Below are 16,840 nucleotides of genomic sequence, written 5' to 3'. Positions count from 1 at the left end.
GCTACGGGAGACGGGGGAAAACCGGAAGCCGGCGGGGCGGGGCGGCGCGGCTCCGGAGGGCGCTTCTCATCTCCTGGGCACTCCCCGTCTCCCAGCCTCTCTCCGCCGGGCGGCGGCGGCGGCGGCAGCGGCAGCGCCATGGGGTGTTTCTTTTCCCGCCGCAGGAAGCCGGCCCAGAGCGGCCAGCAGCAGCAAGCGGGAGCCGGCCAGGACGCGGCGGCCGGCGAGGAGAAGGCGCCTCAATACAGCTGGGACCAGCGAGCCAAGGTACCGCCCCGGCTGGTGCCGCTCGGCCGCGGGCAGGGCAGGGCTGGGGCAGGGCTGGGGGTGCGGGCTGGCTCGGCGCCCTCCCCTGCCACCCGGGCTTTGCGGGGCTGTGGCCGGGACAGGGCCCCGCTCGCCACGGTGGCAGCGGGGTCTTCCCCGGTCCCGCTGTCACGGCTCGGTCCGCGCAGTCAGTGCGGTTATTTAAACAGCAACAAAGTGTTCAGCCTAAGGATTTTACCAGGTAGTCTCAGGCTTTGCAAGCGGGCACTGGAGCTGCCACTGAGTCGGTCCCCGTAGCGGCTGTGCCCCGGTGCGGCTGCCGCTGCCTCCCGGTGGGACAGCGCCCTGCGGGCGGACAGCTCGGCTGTGGCAGTCCCCACGGGCAGCGAGAGGGTGTCTGCCTGCCTTCGGGGTGTCTGACACAGCGGTACAGTGTACTCCCCCGAGTGTGTGCGTCACACGAGCAAACCGGCAGCTGGCAGGGAGCTGCTTGTTCCTGGGCAAGCTGGAGTCCCCACACCTGGCATTTCAGGGGAGGCATGAAACTCGTGCCTTGTGTCCTGACTGTCAGTATTGATTCTTCCTGCTTGGCTGTTTACACTCCTCTGGTGGTGGTTTGGGGTTTTTTCTGTTTTAAAGCTAGAGGAAGTAGAACTAGCTTATCTGTCCCTAAAATGACAGATGAAGACAAATCCTTCCCAGTGCTTTTTCCTGAGCTGCTGAAGGCAGTCGTGAAGTCTCAAGCAGGAAAGTGTTTAAATGCTGGATTAAATGTGTTTCTTCCTAGCCTCATTTCAAGTTTCACTTCTTAAATATATCATGACATCATAGCCCTGTTAGGCCTCCCCTCCTCTCCTCTCCAGCTGCTTTCGGGTGGAGGAAGGAGAAACTGGGGCAGACCATAAACTTAATTGATGTGGTTTTAACAAACAAAATCCCCAAACCTTTAGGCCATATTTTACAGGTATGAAAAAGAAAATGTGTGAACTTATTTGAATGTTTAGCTTGCTTATTTTTTAAACTTGCCAGGTGCTCTAGGGTGTCCCTTAAGTCTTCCAAGTAGGTTAAGACAAGCTCAGATGTAGATGAGCTAGAGATTGTGCATGTGGCCCGAAGGAATCGTTTCCTTGAGGATAAAGATGAGTGATCTGTGTTGGGCTTGTTGCTTTGACTGGATATGGATATTTACAATGCAGAGAGAGAAGGGGAGGATGGCAGCCTGTCACTTACATGGAGACTATTCTCAGAGGGAGAGGGCTGTACTGAAACCGTAATTTAGAGTGGCAGAACAAATTTTAGTCTGTCTAAAAGTAAATTACTAAATCAGCACTTGGAATAATATTTTTTAGTTTGAGAGCAAATTCATCAGCTAAAGCTCGACAGGTATGAGACTTTTTACTCAGTCTACTTGTGTGGCACTAACTTAGAAAACTAAAAGAAGGAAAGCCAGGATATAGAAAGACTTGATTCAGAGAATAACCAGCCTTGTTGCTAAGGTGACTGTTGTTAATGTGGTGGAAGTAGGCTCAAGCTAACAGTCGAGGCTATTACAGCAGCAACAATCTATCTCTCTAGAGTAAAAAAAATCATGTCATACATTGTGTATAAAACGTCTTCCTTTTCTATAAAAGACTCTTAGAAACCAGAAGAATCAGTGAGTTTGGGCTGTGCTAATGAACTGTGTAAGCCATCAAATTAAACTAGGAAAGCATTGGAGTCACCTCATCTTAGGTCAAGGAATACTGAGCATTTGGTACACTAAATTTGTTGATTCCAGTTTGTATTGAGACTAAGTCAACATTAATGTAGTAGCTTTAAGTGTTGTCTCTGATACATTATTATGTCCTGTTGTCTGTTGTTTTCTCATTTCTGATGCATCACATATACCTGGTTATTTCACAATGTGTGTTTGAACACAAAGTTAAATTGAAGTCAGTTGGAAAACTTGTGCCATGAAGATTCTTTTCTGTTCATCAAGTGCTTTGAATTGTATCCTGAACCCTGAAAACCTCAACTATGAGAACAGATGTGCTAAGTGGTCTTTTGTGGTTAATTTCCACCATTTGGGTTGGGGATGTGTTTCTAGTTTTAGGCTTTCTTACTCAATGATGCAGTTCTGGTTACATAGTGCAGTTTTGCAAGCGGGTTTGGTAATTGTCTGTAGTTCTTGTAAACTATCCTCTGTGTGTTCTTACAGGTGGGTACATCTTGCTTCTCAGACACTCCAGCTGTCTTCCTGTAAACTAATGCCATGCTGACATTCTCACTGTAGGCAGAAAAACATAGACACACTTGTGTGGATGTTTGTCTGATTAGGGATGTGGAGAGAGGTGACTGCCAGTGACAGCTGTGCTGGAAGAAGCTCTGAAACAGAGGAGTTCCTCCAACAAAACTATTTCTTCTGCTTCTATTTCTTCTTCTTCCGCTTCTCAACACCATTACTAGTTGAGTCTATTTTAATTATGTTCTGATGGCAAAATGTAATTACTATTTATGCTGTCTGCTAGTGTAGACCTAAACAAAGAGTCATACAATGATATACTAGGGACCATATAACTCTTGTGTAATAGTCCCAAAAATGGACCATGTTGTCGAAAATTCTAAATAGAAAACATTATAAAATGCTGATAGTTGAACTGAAGTTAAGGAAAGCATATGAATTTGAGGGGCCTTTTCAGATTTCTGCATGACTTTGATAAGTGAGGACAGAAGTCTTAAAGTGTGCAAAAATTAATCAAATTTAGACTTCATTGCAAATCTGCTGGAAACTCTGTAATGCTTGCTGACCCTTGGGTTTTGAGAACTGTGTGAAGATTACTTATGGTGCAGTAGAAGAACCAAAGGATCAGTTTATCTTGAAAACAGAAGGAAAAAGAATGAGTATTCAATTTCTTGCTGCTCTGGGATTCTTAGTCCATGAGAATAAGTAGAGCATTGTTTATTCCAGTCTGTTATTACTGCATTACATCCTGAGGACTTGTTGATGTCTTGTTGATGTCTTTGGGCCATCATGTGAGTCCCCTTCTGACCAAGTGTGAGAGAGGAACTTGGTGATGCTCAGCTCTTCTCAGCCTTCTTCAGTTAGATTTTCACCTGGAATGTAAGACTGTTCTGCTCCTGGTCTCCCTTTTCCTTTCCTGCCTTACTGCCTTCTGTATGACTAACATTGTTTACATGTGTGACCAGAGCAATAACTTCAGCAGTAACTGAATACAGGTATGTGCAGACAGGAACTGGGATTTTGTCTTGTGATGGCAGATACACTCATGTACTGGGACCTTCTCCTCACAAGAAGAAACACAGATAGCTGCATCATCTTTTTTGCAGCTGTCTCATGTTCAAAGAATTAGGATTAAAATAATTATGACCACAATGGCATTTAGGGTTTAGAGGGACTTTCCTTCCCAGATGACTTTTCCTGTTAGAAGGAACAAGTAAAGTTTTGTTTTATGTCAACTGAGTTGTAACTTAACTGCTTTAGTTGATAGGAAACATGCAGTGATCATTGTTATGTCGTGCTGTGATGACTGTATTCACATGGTTTAAAAAACTCAGAGGTTTAACCTTCTACATAAATCATAGATAGTCTTTTGTTAGTTACCTTACATTTGAGGATCCTTCAAGAGTGGTCTGAACTGACTTGGGCATGTTGAACTGTCTAGATATTGTTTAGGTAGTCACTTTGTATTTGATTTTGGAATATGAATAAAATAACTTTTTTTTTCTCTAACTAAGCAGTGAAATATTTTGTCCTTAAATCCAGTTCCTGGTGCACCAGAAGAACTACCACAGTATTTCTCAAAACTCAGTCTATCAACTGAGAAACAGTCAACAGGTTCATATTAACGATATTTCCAGTTAAGTCAGGTGTAGGCATGTAATAGCTTCCTTTCTTCTTCCTCTTGTCCTGTCTATAATACTTGGCAATGGTTTGCTGCTCAGAAAAGTATGACAATTTTATGCTATTATGGGTAGTCTGAAAGAGCAGGAAGATTACTAAGAATAGAATGAAATGTGGTTCAGACTGTTGTATTGGCCACATTTAAAGTCAAGGTGTGCAGGAGAAGCTCCAAGATGAAAAACTGTGTGCTAGTGATTGGAACCTGCACTACTCTTTCCACCTTGTCTTGTTGTGCAAGAATCTTGAAATCTACTGAAGGGTAACTTCAACAAGCAGTCTCCAGAGGATGTTGCAACTCACTACTTCAGGGCACCAAACCTGTGCAAGTATGAATTTGCAGAAGTGTCTAGGCCTGGGAATGCACTTTGCTTTCTTATTTCCTTTCAGTTAATTCCCCTGCTGACAAAAATAACGCTTAAAGCTTCTTAAGTTTGCCTGCCCTATAGCTGCAGCTTTTAATGTCATTGGGTCAGCAGCCAACTCTTGTATGTTATCATCAGTATATAAGTTCATAACTGAACTACCGTCTGTTGTGACTTAGAGAGATAGGGAATGATTTTTTGAGAATTGTATTTTAAGGGGAAGACCTTAGTGTAAGTGGTTTAGAAATACTTTACAAACTCTTGTTTGCTTATCAGCCTAGACACAGGTAGCTAGGGGAGAACTGTAAACTGTTAAGAACCAGCGGTACCTTCTCATATTTGTGGAGATGTATCATTGTTAACTGAAACTCCTTTCCTGATGGACTCTGTGAAAAAGTCTTGTTAAAACATGAACTCATACCAGAAAGAGTTCAAGATGTTGGGATCCTTGGCGATTCCAGGCACATTTACCACTAAAAACTCCGAAGGTCTAGTACTCCCAAGTCTTCTTCCAAATGGGAACTGCCTAATTTTGATGCCAGTAAACTGGATGATGGTGGATGAAGAGGTATACGTAATGTGCAGCTTTCACGTCTAGCCTCTGATCTTCTTGCAAGGCAAGTATTTGCAGGAAGAAAAGCTGCTTAATACACCTTGCGCTTCTTGCAACAGGGTGTCCTAGAGTTCAGAGCAACCATGACAAACTCATTTACCCTTACTTCTCTCCATTATTCTTTGAAATCCTTGCTCTTTACAATTTGTCCTCTAGTCCTTTGTAACAGACTTCTCACCATTGTTACTGCTGATAACCAAAGATGAGACTTCAGTACTTGTTTTGAGAGGGAAGAATATTGTGTAAGCAGGGCTAACTTTTTCATCATCATATCTGGTTATTTTAGGTTATTCTGTGGAGTAATTTCTGAACCTGTGTAAAATCACTTCTTTTAGAAGGTTTCAAATCCTTAGCTGTGCCCATGTCTATTAATGTATGACTCTTCCCTACTCCAAAAACTCTTTAAATTCATCTGAAAGCATTAAAAGCTGCCTCTGTGAATCCTGTAATCATTTGAACTTATACCAGTCTGGGAGAAAAAAAGGCATTTAAAAATCTATCAAGGACTGGAGAGTAAAGCATCTATGTGAGTTGGGTGAATTTGGACAACGTTTTTTGAAACTTTATCCAAACACAAAGGACAAATAGATGAGTTATCAAAGAGTTGATTTTTGCTGACCTGCCAACTGCTGAAGATTTTACAGCCAATGGTGCACCAGATGAATGGGCAGAGACGTGTACATAGCCCTGGTTATGGTTACATGAGACTGCAAATGTTACCTTTTTTTTGGTGTTGGTTTGTTTGTTTGTTTGTGGGTTTTTTTGGGGGGGCAGTTTTTTGTTTTTTTTTCTTTCCTAGCCTGCCTTTTTTTGCTATGTTGTTAAGATAAAGCTTAAGAAGCAGATAGTGTTGACCATCAGGAGAAAGAAGGTGGTTGCAGTGATTTTTTATTAACCTGTTGATGATACATGAAGACTTCGGAGATGGTGAGCATGAACTAAGAAGGCCAATGGCATCCTGGCTTGTAGTAAAAATAGTGTGACCAGCTGGACTAGGGCCTTGAGGTGTACTTGGCACTGGTGAGGCTGCACCTTGAATCCTGAGCCCAGTTCTGGGCCCCTCAGTTGAAGAAAGACACTGAGGTTCTGGAACGTGTCCAGAGAAGCGCAGTGGAGCTGGTGAAGGGTCTGGAGCACAAGTCTGATGAGGATCAGCCAGAGGAGCTGATGTTGTTCAGCCTGGAGAAAAGGAGGCTCAGGGGGACCTTATTGCTCTCTACAACCACTTGAAAGGAGGTTGTAGCCAGGTGGGGTTAAGTTTCTTCCTCCAAAGTAGCAAGTGATTGGACAAGAGGAAAAGGCCTCAAGTTGCTCCAGAGAAGGTTCAGATTGAACACTGGGAAAAATTTCTTCATGGAAAGAATTGTCAAGCTCTGGAACAGGCATGCCAGGGAAGTGGTAGAGTCACCATTCCTGGAGGTATTTAAAAGATGTGTAGATGTGGCACTTGTGACTTTGTTTAGTGATGGACTCAGCAGTGTTAGGCTAATGGTTGGGTTTGATGGACTTAGAGGTCTTTTCCAATCTAAACTATTCTATAATTCTATGAGCATGTTAACAGCTGTTAGACGGATCCTCAAAATCGTAGTTCTGCCTTCATGCCTCTCTCACAGCCTTATTTCTTCTACCCAGGGGAAGTGAAATATTCATATCTGCTACATTCTCTTGGGTTACCCCCTCATCTCAGGGGCAGTAACCCAATGAGGAGGGAGAGCGTTAAATCTATTTCATCAGGTTTCACATATCATTCAAGTTGCATCAGGGCAGAACTCTTAATTTGTGTCAGGGAAATAAAATAAAAAAAAAGCTTTAGGAAGCTCCTGAATCTGATAATAAACTGAATTTTTATCTTTAACTTTCTCAAGAACTCTCATTTGAAACTGTAAGCTGTGAGTTTGCTGACTAACCAGTGTTTTTCACCTAGACCTAAATAAAAATGCAAAGTGAAGGTGAAGTTTCGCTTATATCTGCAAAGGCTGCTGTAAAGTAAACATATGTAGGTATTCTTCCCAAAAATGCCAAGGCAGTGGAAGGATTAAAAAAAGGTTTATTTCAGATGCAAGGATTTTTTTTTGCGATGTTACACACATCAGGCCTCAGGGGCAAAAGGCAAGTTCTCCCCCTCAGGGCCCTTTTTATTTTCTCTGTTTCTCCCCCACCTTCCCAAGGCCTCTGTGTATGTCTGTTAGGGCTATCTCTCTCTTCTCACATTCCAGAGAGCAAGGCTGAGAACTTCTCTTGCTGTGCTGGGTGGGGGAAGCGTTGAAATCGCCTTTGAGAAAGAGTTACCATTGAGGCAGAAAGCCTTCCTAGCGAAAACCGAGTTCTAAGTTTCTGTTACAAATAAATTCTTCTGGAAATGTATCTATTCCTACATCGTTTTGTAGGATGAGCTGGTGCTGCTTCAGAGGCTACGTGGAGAAGAGCAATTTAGAAGGACGTGCTTAGGCTCTAAATTTCAAAAAAGCTGTAAGTTCTGGAAACACTGAGCTTCTCCTTCTGAAGAGAAGGAACTGTTCCTCTGTACCCTGTTTTGAAGCGATTAAACCTGTCTTCTAGGGTTATTTAAAAAAATCTCCATCATACAGACATACACAAGCATGCATAAATGTTCTAGGAGTTGCCTGGGAAGAAGGTGTCCAAAACCAGTTTTCATACTTGTATTCTCAGGGATGAGAGAATATGAATGTAAATATCTTGTATATGGATCAAATATGTAACATTACATGAGGCTAAAGACCTCAGAGTTTGAATCCTAAGCATACTGTTTGACCGCGTCTCCATGCCGTGTCTCCCAGTTCTATCTGTAACTGTTCCAACTAATTTTCCTGCATGTGTACTAGTGAGGAGAGAATTCTAGGAAGCCATCTTCATTGTCTCAACTTCCCTTTTATTTGGAAGACTGATCAGCTGAAAACCTCCTTTCCTGTCTGGAGGTTGGATATGTCGTGTACAATGAAGTACATTTTATCAGTTGCTGGAGACTTCTGGCTTCCTTTAGCTGCTCTGGTCAAAAGCTACATAGGCTGAGCTGGTTTAGTGAATGTTTGGCACTAGCCCGTCCTGGTTTATGCCTTTTGCTGGTCTCTAAGTATCGTCTGAATGTTTGATATGCTGGTGAGGAGGAGTTTCTTACACAGAAATTGTTGTAATGCATGATAACTGATCATGGTGCAGCAAACTTTAGGGCCCTCAGGCTGATAATCAAATAGCATGTTTGTGGTCTTCTGTCAGGCTCGTACAGGTACCTGTATACTTCCAAGTGCTATTCTAATAAGCTTTCACAAGAGGGCAGAGTAGAATTTGCTCCAGGAATTGTAGTTGTCTTGAGGCTTAATGTGTAACTAGAAGTGAGCCAACTCAGATTCCTGCAGTGTTACAACATGGGCTGTATTATTCATGCTTTCCACCTGTATCACATACCATCCTGAGCGCTGTGTGGCTCTTGAGTCACTGCTCCCCAACGGAGAGTCCCAGGGACAGCCACAGCCTCTTTCAAGTGTCTCTCTCTAGCATGGTGGATGCTGGAGTGTGGAGGAGGAGAGGTCTGCAAACATGCCCCCTGCACCACCACTGCCAATTTTTGCTTCTCAGGACACAGAATCTCATAGTATTTGTTAGCACAAAAATCTTTTCATTATTAGCACAGGAAAATGCTGTGCTTTAGATAAGCAAGCTCTCTGTAGTTTGCAAACATAACAACAGTGTTTCTATGTTGTTAAATATGATCGAGAAAGTTACTCGAAAAGGAAATACTGTGTATCTCCAGCTTTATGAATCTGTATCTTGGACAATTTATTTGTTACAGTTATTACTCTACAACCCAGAATTGTCATCCTTCTTGAAACAGTTCAGAGTCCACAGAAAAAGCTAGCTCTCCCCCACCCCCTTTCTTTATTAAAGGACAAAATGATTTAGGTGTTTTGTTTTGTTGTTGGTTTTTTGTTTGTTTGTTTTATTGGTTTTTTGTTTCGAGGTTTTTTTTACCCCTGGAACATCTCAGAATTGTAGTTTCAATTCTTTGTTGTACTTCAGTACTGTGTATTCCACTAGTTAAGCTAAAAGGGCTGCTTCTGATCTTTCATCACTCTTTGAAGAGTCTTCTGGAAGTTTATCCTGCACAATTCAGTGGTATGTCAATGAATGGAAGTCAGTTGGCATTTTGCATTATAATATTCTCTGTATGTGAAGATTTTAATCTTCTTTTTTCTTTTTCTTTTTCTTTTTTTTATTTTATTTCCTCCCTCAGGTTGACCCCAAAGATTACACTTTTTCTGGACTTAAAAATGAAACTGTGGGTCGACTGCCTGGAAAAGTAGCAGGACAACAATTTGTCATTCAGGACTGTGAGAACTGTAGTATCTACATATTTGACCATTCTGCTACAATCACTATTGATGACTGTGTAAATTGCCAAATCTTTTTAGGACCAATAAAAGGCAGTGTGTTCTTTCGTGACTGCAAAGATTGTAAATGCATAGTTGCCTGTCAACAGTTTCGCACTCGGGACTGCAGAAAGCTGGAGGTGTTCTTGTGCTGTGCCACCCAGCCCATTATCGAGTCCTCCACAGGTATGAAATTTGGATGTTTCCAGTACTATTATCCTGAGCTCGCTTTACAATTTAAAGATGCTGGTCTGAGTATCTTCAATAACACATGGAGCAACATCCACGACTTTACCCCTGTGTCAGGAGAAAACAATTGGGGCCTTTTGCCTGAAACTGCTGTAGTCCAAGATTATGTTCCTCTGCCCAGCTCTGAGGAGCTGAAAGCTGTCAGAATTTCTACTGATGCTACAAAGAGCATAATACCAATAACTCGAGGGCGGAGACAGAAAAGCAGCGATGAATCATGTTTGGCTGTGTTTTTTGCTGGTGACTACACAACTGCAAATGCCAGGAAGTTAATTGATGAGGTAAGCAAGCTTTGTCTTCATCCAGCCTTTTGAATTCTTCATTAAACTTTCCTCTGGACAGCCTCTAATGCTCCCTGGAGGGGGAACACAGAGGCTCTGTTTACTGACCATACTGATCAACTGCATTGTTTAGAACCTTAAAGCAAGATAAGAGACTGAATCTCACTTGATCAGTCAGTTGCTTTACAGCTGACATCCTGTGAGTGGCACCTCTATCCTCTAATAGTTCCAGTATATTTTTCCATCATGGCACAGCAAAGCGATGTTCTGAAGAAAATGTGTAGTTGACTTGATGAACTTGGTCAAATTAGTAAGTGATTGACAGTGCTTGTGAAAGGGATGTAGCTGATTAACTTGTTAGCTTACTGCCCCAAAAGTCACAGCTAACAAAAGTCTGTCCTAAAAGCTTTTCTGTACTAAGAGAGACTAAAAAAATAACATGTTAAAATGTATCTCCTGTGACATCCAATGTTGTAACTTTTTTTCTGTAAGAGGCAGTGAGTGTTTGTCATAGCTGGTCAGCTGTCTTCGATTCCTTAAATAGTTGGTGTGGTCTTTTTTTTTTTTTTTTTTTTCCCCTTTTTCTGTGAGGCAGCAGCTTCCAAGCTTTGCTGAGTTTGTACTTTCCTGAGGCTAAGATCTGGGTGTGGCTGGGCTGCTTTTAGCACCCTGAAGTGCCATGGTAGCCATGTAGCCAAGTAACCATGGGCTACAGCATCTGAGAGAGGCATCTGCAAAAGTTGCTGATCGCAGTGTTGTGTGATCCACTAAACAACTGGTGGAGCTCTTTCCCTTGGGTTTTTAGCTGCAGAATGTTTCCTTGCCTCCCCCCCTGCCAAGCTGGACTTCTGTGGAACTGGGGTACTAACAGCTTCTTGAATGAAGGGGGATAATGATACTTTTGTTTGTTTGTTTTTGTTGTTGTGGGTTGTTGTTTTTTTTGTTTGTTTGTTTGTTTTCCCTGGAGAAGCAATAGCTACAGTAAAGACGATAATAGATGTGTTCTCTCGTGTTAGTAGTTCCTTAGGAATTAGAGTTAAGACGATGCTAAAAGACTAGTTAGTGAGGTTCTGTGGAAATCTTACTGCTCTGTAGATTAATGGATGCTTTGGATGTACGAATGTATTTGCTCCTTTTCCGCATGCTTTTAGTTTCATATTAGATTTAGAGTAAAAATGTGTGTGAGGTGGGCGATGTGTGCATGTGTTTTCAAAAATTTGTAACTATTTTTCCAAAATGGAAAACTTCCACAGCGGATAGATGAGAGGTTGAGCTAATGCTTGACTGAACAATTTCAGACTAATGAGAACTAACTGCTTGATTCCAGATGCTGAATGCTTTTAACTCCCATTAGTTTCAGCTTCTGAGGGATTGTGGGGAAAAAGGAAAAACACACAACCCTGAGCCATAATATAAAACAAAACCATTCACATTTATTCCTTTAGGTGCACTAAGGTAGGGGAGAAAATCTGGATGAATGGAATGAAAATAAACAGAAATGTAGAAAAAGCAAATGGTCTTTGAAAAGAGCAAAAAGGGTCCCTTTGCTCTGTGGTTTAATATGTATGGGAAAACTGAGTATAGTCCAGTGTAATGTGGATGATCAAGTTGAACTCTCTGCCTTAGCAGCATTTTATCGTGAATTCTTTCTCTGGTAACAGATGACTGGTAAAGGCTTTCAGCTGGTACAGACTAAAGAGGTCTTAATGAAGGCAGAGGATGCTCACAGAGTTTTCCAGCAGCATGCATCAGAATTCATTCCACTGCTTGAAAAAGGTGAGTTTGTATTGTTTTCTTTCTCCTCTTAATATAGAAATCTGTCAGCAGAGAGTTCTGGAGAAGAAAGAGAAATGAAGGAGAAACTTGTGTTTCAAAGTCATACTGTAAAACCTGTTGAGATGAATTCTGGAAGCCTCAGTGAGGCTTTAAACCAGCAAAAGCTCCTGAAGGCATCAGAAATGTGTATTTTGTGGCTCTGCTCCCCCTCTAGTGGTCCCACACATAGCTTGGGAGCAGTGGCAGTGCAGGTCTGCATGGAGTGGTCAAAAGAAGCTCATGCTCTTAGAGTATTTCTAACTTATCACCATTCCTGCTCGACTACTGAGATGTTCAGAGTTTTGTGGCATTTCTGTATAAATATTTAAACAAATCAGTATAGATGTGTATAGAGCAGACAAGCATTAAATTCCTGTTTATAACTGGTATACTGTCAGAGTATTTCAGAAGCCTTTCTATTGATCTGACTGCAATTGGGTTTTGTCTCTTCTTGCAGAAGTACTGACATCTTGTTATCTGTTATATGTTAAAAATCAATACTCACTCCCAAACTTCGGCAGCAGCTTGCAGGTTTTTTCATGGTGAGATAAGGGGTCTGTGATATTCATTGCAAGAATAGGACAAGAGATGACAGTCTAGTTTATGGTCTGTTTCACAGTCATGTGGGAAGAAATGCCATGTTCAGAATGAAACCAGAGAAAGGGGATATGCAAACAGCGAGTGAGAAGAAGTCTAAAAATCAGGCAATTTGCTATCTTGGGGCTGAGGCAATAATGCCTGAATGACTCAGTCCTACTCCAGATGTCTGTGAAATGGCTCACTATTTGAGCAGTATAGTCTGACTCACTTCCACAGTGCCCAGTGCTCCTTAGTGTTTTTGTGCTATTGCTGTCTTTCAAGAAGTAAAACTGGAATCCTGCCAAAATCTCTGCAAAAAATGAGCATGGAATTGCTGATAATTTTTTCTCAGATAACACTGTCCTTTTATTTTAACATGTTTAAGTGTTTTCAGTTCTTTATCTACTATTATGGGGCTGCTCGAGCAAAAACTATAAAATGCCTCTTGCGAGCTTTACAATTCCCTATGGGTTGAGAAATCTGTTGTTTCAATGCCAAGCTTAAAAGTAGTATTGATTTTAGATGAAACTATTTTCTAGGTCCAGTGGTTGCTTTGGAGTTCAATGGAGATGGTGCTGTGGAAGGATGTCGAAGTACTATAAATGAAGTTTTTAGTGGGACCAAGGTAAGCTGATGTATTGCTTTATTGACAGAAAATATTACAGAATGTCTGAGCTACTTCATGGGCAAGATGTAGTGTTGACATACTAAAAAATCTTTTTAGGTTCATGAGTAGTAAAATCTGAATACCCTGTTGTTGTTGTTGTTTTGGTTTTTTGTACTCAAAACTCAAGTTATGTGTTGGTGACAAGAAAATTGTCCTAGGAAAGTGAGTATTAAATCCCCATATCCATTAAAGAATAGACAATTTCCACTTAAAGTGACAAACCCTTTGCTTTCAGGCAGCTGTTCAAAGAACACTAGAATGTCTTTGAGACAGTGTCCAATACAGCTCCTTGCTGTCTTGGTTCCTTTCAAAGACTTACTTGGAACTAGACTGTTTGGGTATTGCCTAAGAGAATTGTAGTTGGATCTGCTGAAAGCTTTCAAAGGTAACTGTCTTAGAGCTTGGACTTCACATGCATTGATAAATTTTGAAAAATGCAAATGTAATTGAAGTTATTTCAAAAAAATAGTCATCTGCTGAAGAAGCAACTAAGGTTTTTTAAGAGGAATATAGCACAAGGGAACATAGCACATCTCCTGGGCAGAGTTGACTTTAACAACCAAAGTAAATTGACATAGCTGAAGCTGTGACCCCTGAATAATCAAGCCTCAAACTTCTAATCAGTACAAGGCAAGAGTTAATGCATGTCAGCTAGGAAGGGGTGATGGTAACAAATATCAGGGCTGAGAGAATTCCAGGATTGTTCTGTCATACAGTGGAAACCAACGGAGTTGTGCCCCTCATGAAATGCAAAACTAAAAATTAGCGTTACTGATTCCAAATGAACAAAGACTGCTTTTAGTGATGGATAACTATTTTCTTGTTCAACAAAACAGGTTTTTGTATCGGAAAGCAAGGAGTCAGCATCTCGAGATGTAGACAATTTCTACAACTTTGCCGACATGCAGATGGGAATGTGAAGTTTAGTATGAAGGTGTCCATGTAAAGTTTGTCTTGGCACTTGGATGTCATTTGGCTTGAATATTGAAGTAGTTTTGTCATTTGGTTTTGTATTTCTCATATATCCTTTTTATAAAGCTACTGGTGGCTTTAATACCAAATTACCTGAACTGGAGTAAATGGCATAGCTCTCCATGTGCATTGTGTTTGAAACTTATGTTTCAACTCCAAAAACAATTGAGCTTTTCTACTAACTTTTTTACAGTGGTTTCTAAACATCTATCGACTCTTGAATGTTTCTTGACAACATCTAACGGTTTAGAAGTGAAGTGCTGATCCAAGTTTGATGCAGTAGTAATTGTTACCTTTAACTCAGACACATTGTTTAGAAAGTGTATTTATGTAAAACGTGACATTCAGAACTTCCCCACATGCAAATTTGTCTTCACTGGGGGTCCAGGAAGGAAGCTGTAGTTATTGACTTTTTCTGAAAGTTTAGTTAGAAATGAGTTGTCCTTATAGCACACTTTCAAAAAGGGTTCTTGACTGGCTTCTCTGCTTCAGCATATTTTTTGAATAAATGCTGTTTGCAGCAGCATTTATGCCGAGCCTTGTCACAAAAGCATTCTGGTAAGTGAGCACTCGCCTGAATTTTCTGCTTTGAGATGAATTCTGAGCATGAGTGCTCTGCTGAAGCTATTCTAAGGTCCACTCAGGCTCTCTGGCAATACAGCTCCCTCTGGCATTCCCAAGTCTCGTATGAGATACACACGAGGTTCCCTTGGACTCAGAGCAATAAATCTCTGGCACCATTGTTTCTTGCTAGAAGGGACACACAGTAATCAGTAGTCGGAGAAGAGCTCTGATGGCATTAAAAAACTCCTCTTCTATACCCCAAGAGAAGGCTTTTACATTCAGTAATACTGAAAATTTGGCTGTAAAGTGCTACGCAATGCTGTAGGGTTTATTTTGTATTAATTCTAAAAACAGACTGAAGAAGTACTACTAGCATTTTTTAAGATGCATTTGAGTAGTGATCAGTAAGAATGCTTATTGCTAAATAGTGCATATTAGAATGCAAATCTATATGGATATTAAATATGTGATTGATCTATTTTTGCATATTATATCCTTACTGATTTTTCTACATGAACTTAAAGCTTATGTCCAGGTTTACAAGCCCTCTGCAATACTTGAACAGAGTGTGCATGCAGACACACAAAACCAAATTTCGTAATTAAAACAGTGGCTTGCCAGTTTGCATAGCCTTTACAATTCAGTGAATGGATTGGGACTGTGTTGAGGTGCTAAAGCAATTTCCTTATTATGGTCATCTCTCAAAAGGGAAGATCTTGCACATCTTAGCTGAAAATGAGTCTTGACTCATCGGTTTCACAGCTCTGGAGCTCCACAGTGGGTGGCTAAAAACACATCTCTAATTTTTTGGAATAGGCACATGGAAGAATCTGTTCTTCTGAAATTCATAATTCTGTAATGCCGAAGAGAGGTTCAGAACTATCGTTTTCTTGCTACTAGGCAAATGCTTGCTATTAAACTAGAAAATATGTCCTTAGGACTTCTCATTACAGTTATGCATCGATTAAATAAGGAAGAATATCTCCTGAATAAACATAAACTAAACCAAGGTAAGAAAAATGCCACTTCTCTGAAATGGTTTTATTTGACAAAATGAAATAAAATCAAACCACTACCAGAATCCAACTGGTAGCAGAAATTATCACTTATTTGAACTTAGACAGCGAGGATTAATTTATTTTTATTATATGTCTGAGGAAAGGCTATGAAAAGAGCTAGAAATTTTAGATTGATCTCCAAAGTACTAGCACAACTCATCAGTCAACATTTTCTAGAATTAATCTAGACACATACGGTAAATGTATGATTTTGGTATGGACAGTACATAAAAATTTTGTAATGTACTAATGAGCTGTCATTGTAATTTATCTGAGCAGTGCAGATATTGGACTGTTCTAGTCTCTGAACTTTTACATATAATATTTCCAAAGCTATACTCTGACACATGATTATGTTTATAGTTTACTTTTTATATCATCATTGCTCTGGAAACAAAGTACTAAATGGATTTTTGTGACTATTTTTACTGAAGAACAGGATGATTAATTGAAAATTAATCTAGGCTTGAAACCATGGAAAAACTTGTCTACATGCTAGGAAAGAGCACAGCGTTGCTTTTTTTTAAAATATTGATAGTCTGCTTACAAACATAAAGAATTTTTGATAAAAATCCCTAAATAATGAAGGAGTTTCTCAATCCAGTTATTTATCTTTTGACTTCCATTTTTTGCTAACAGGTGTCAAGAACACTTTTATCCTAAGAGTCAGGTTTTATGTGCATTACAGAATGGTACGTGTTTCATGTAGTCTTTGTACATTTCATGTAGTCTTTGTACTTGTCATTTGTATAACTTTTTATGTAATTTGTATTGCACTGTGAATGTGATTCATAATAAATATGGGAAGTATCTAAACTCTGGATTCTGGAAGATTTTTTAAAATTATAGTATATTGCAAAACATAATGTAATCATATTAAGTGTAAAACCTGATTTCCATGTTTAAGCAGGGACTTTAATTAGATACAGTGTATTGAAAATAAACATTAACTCTGTAGTCATCCATCCTCTGAAAAAAGTGATTTTTTTTGACAGCAGGGATTTTTCCTTAGTCACTGAGGATATGATTAACTGTACACTTCTGTTTTCCTAAGAAAATATAGAAGGCATTCATATATCAAGCTGTACAGATACAGATATTCCTGGATGGAGACTGTTAAAGGACTT

At 40.4% G+C, this 16,840-nt stretch overlaps 1 protein-coding gene across 1 annotated transcript; it reads left to right on the top strand.

Annotated features, from left to right (window-relative positions):
* The first annotated feature begins 100 nt into the window (after positions 1–100).
* RP2 (RP2 activator of ARL3 GTPase) lies at positions 101–16,529 on the top strand. The gene is made up of 5 exons (XM_050333604.1): positions 101–267; positions 9,393–10,058; positions 11,720–11,834; positions 12,992–13,077; positions 13,956–16,529. Exons 1-5 carry the CDS (start codon positions 139–141, stop codon positions 14,037–14,039), a joined length of 1,080 nt encoding a protein of 359 aa, XP_050189561.1. The 5' UTR covers positions 101–138; the 3' UTR covers positions 14,040–16,529.
* Positions 16,530–16,840: the final 311 nt, after the last annotated feature.

Source organism: Myiozetetes cayanensis, unplaced genomic scaffold, assembly GCF_022539395.1.
Source record: "Myiozetetes cayanensis isolate MyiCay16 unplaced genomic scaffold, myiCay2020 scf5-8, whole genome shotgun sequence".
NCBI classification, from domain to species: Eukaryota; Metazoa; Chordata; class Aves; order Passeriformes; family Tyrannidae; genus Myiozetetes; species Myiozetetes cayanensis.
The sequence above is the reverse complement of the archived record's forward strand: the minus strand, read 5'-3'. Positions and strand labels throughout refer to the sequence as shown.

Coding starts and splice junctions, on each gene's coding strand:
- RP2 (XM_050333604.1), top strand. CDS start 139: ATGGGGTGTTTCTTTTCCCGCCGCAGGAAGCCGGCCCAGAGCGGCCAG. Junction 10,059..11,719: donor CCAGGAAGTTAATTGATGAG/GTAAGCAAGCTT, acceptor CTCTGGTAACAG/ATGACTGGTAAAGGCTTTCA. Junction 13,078..13,955: donor AAGTTTTTAGTGGGACCAAG/GTAAGCTGATGT, acceptor TCAACAAAACAG/GTTTTTGTATCGGAAAGCAA.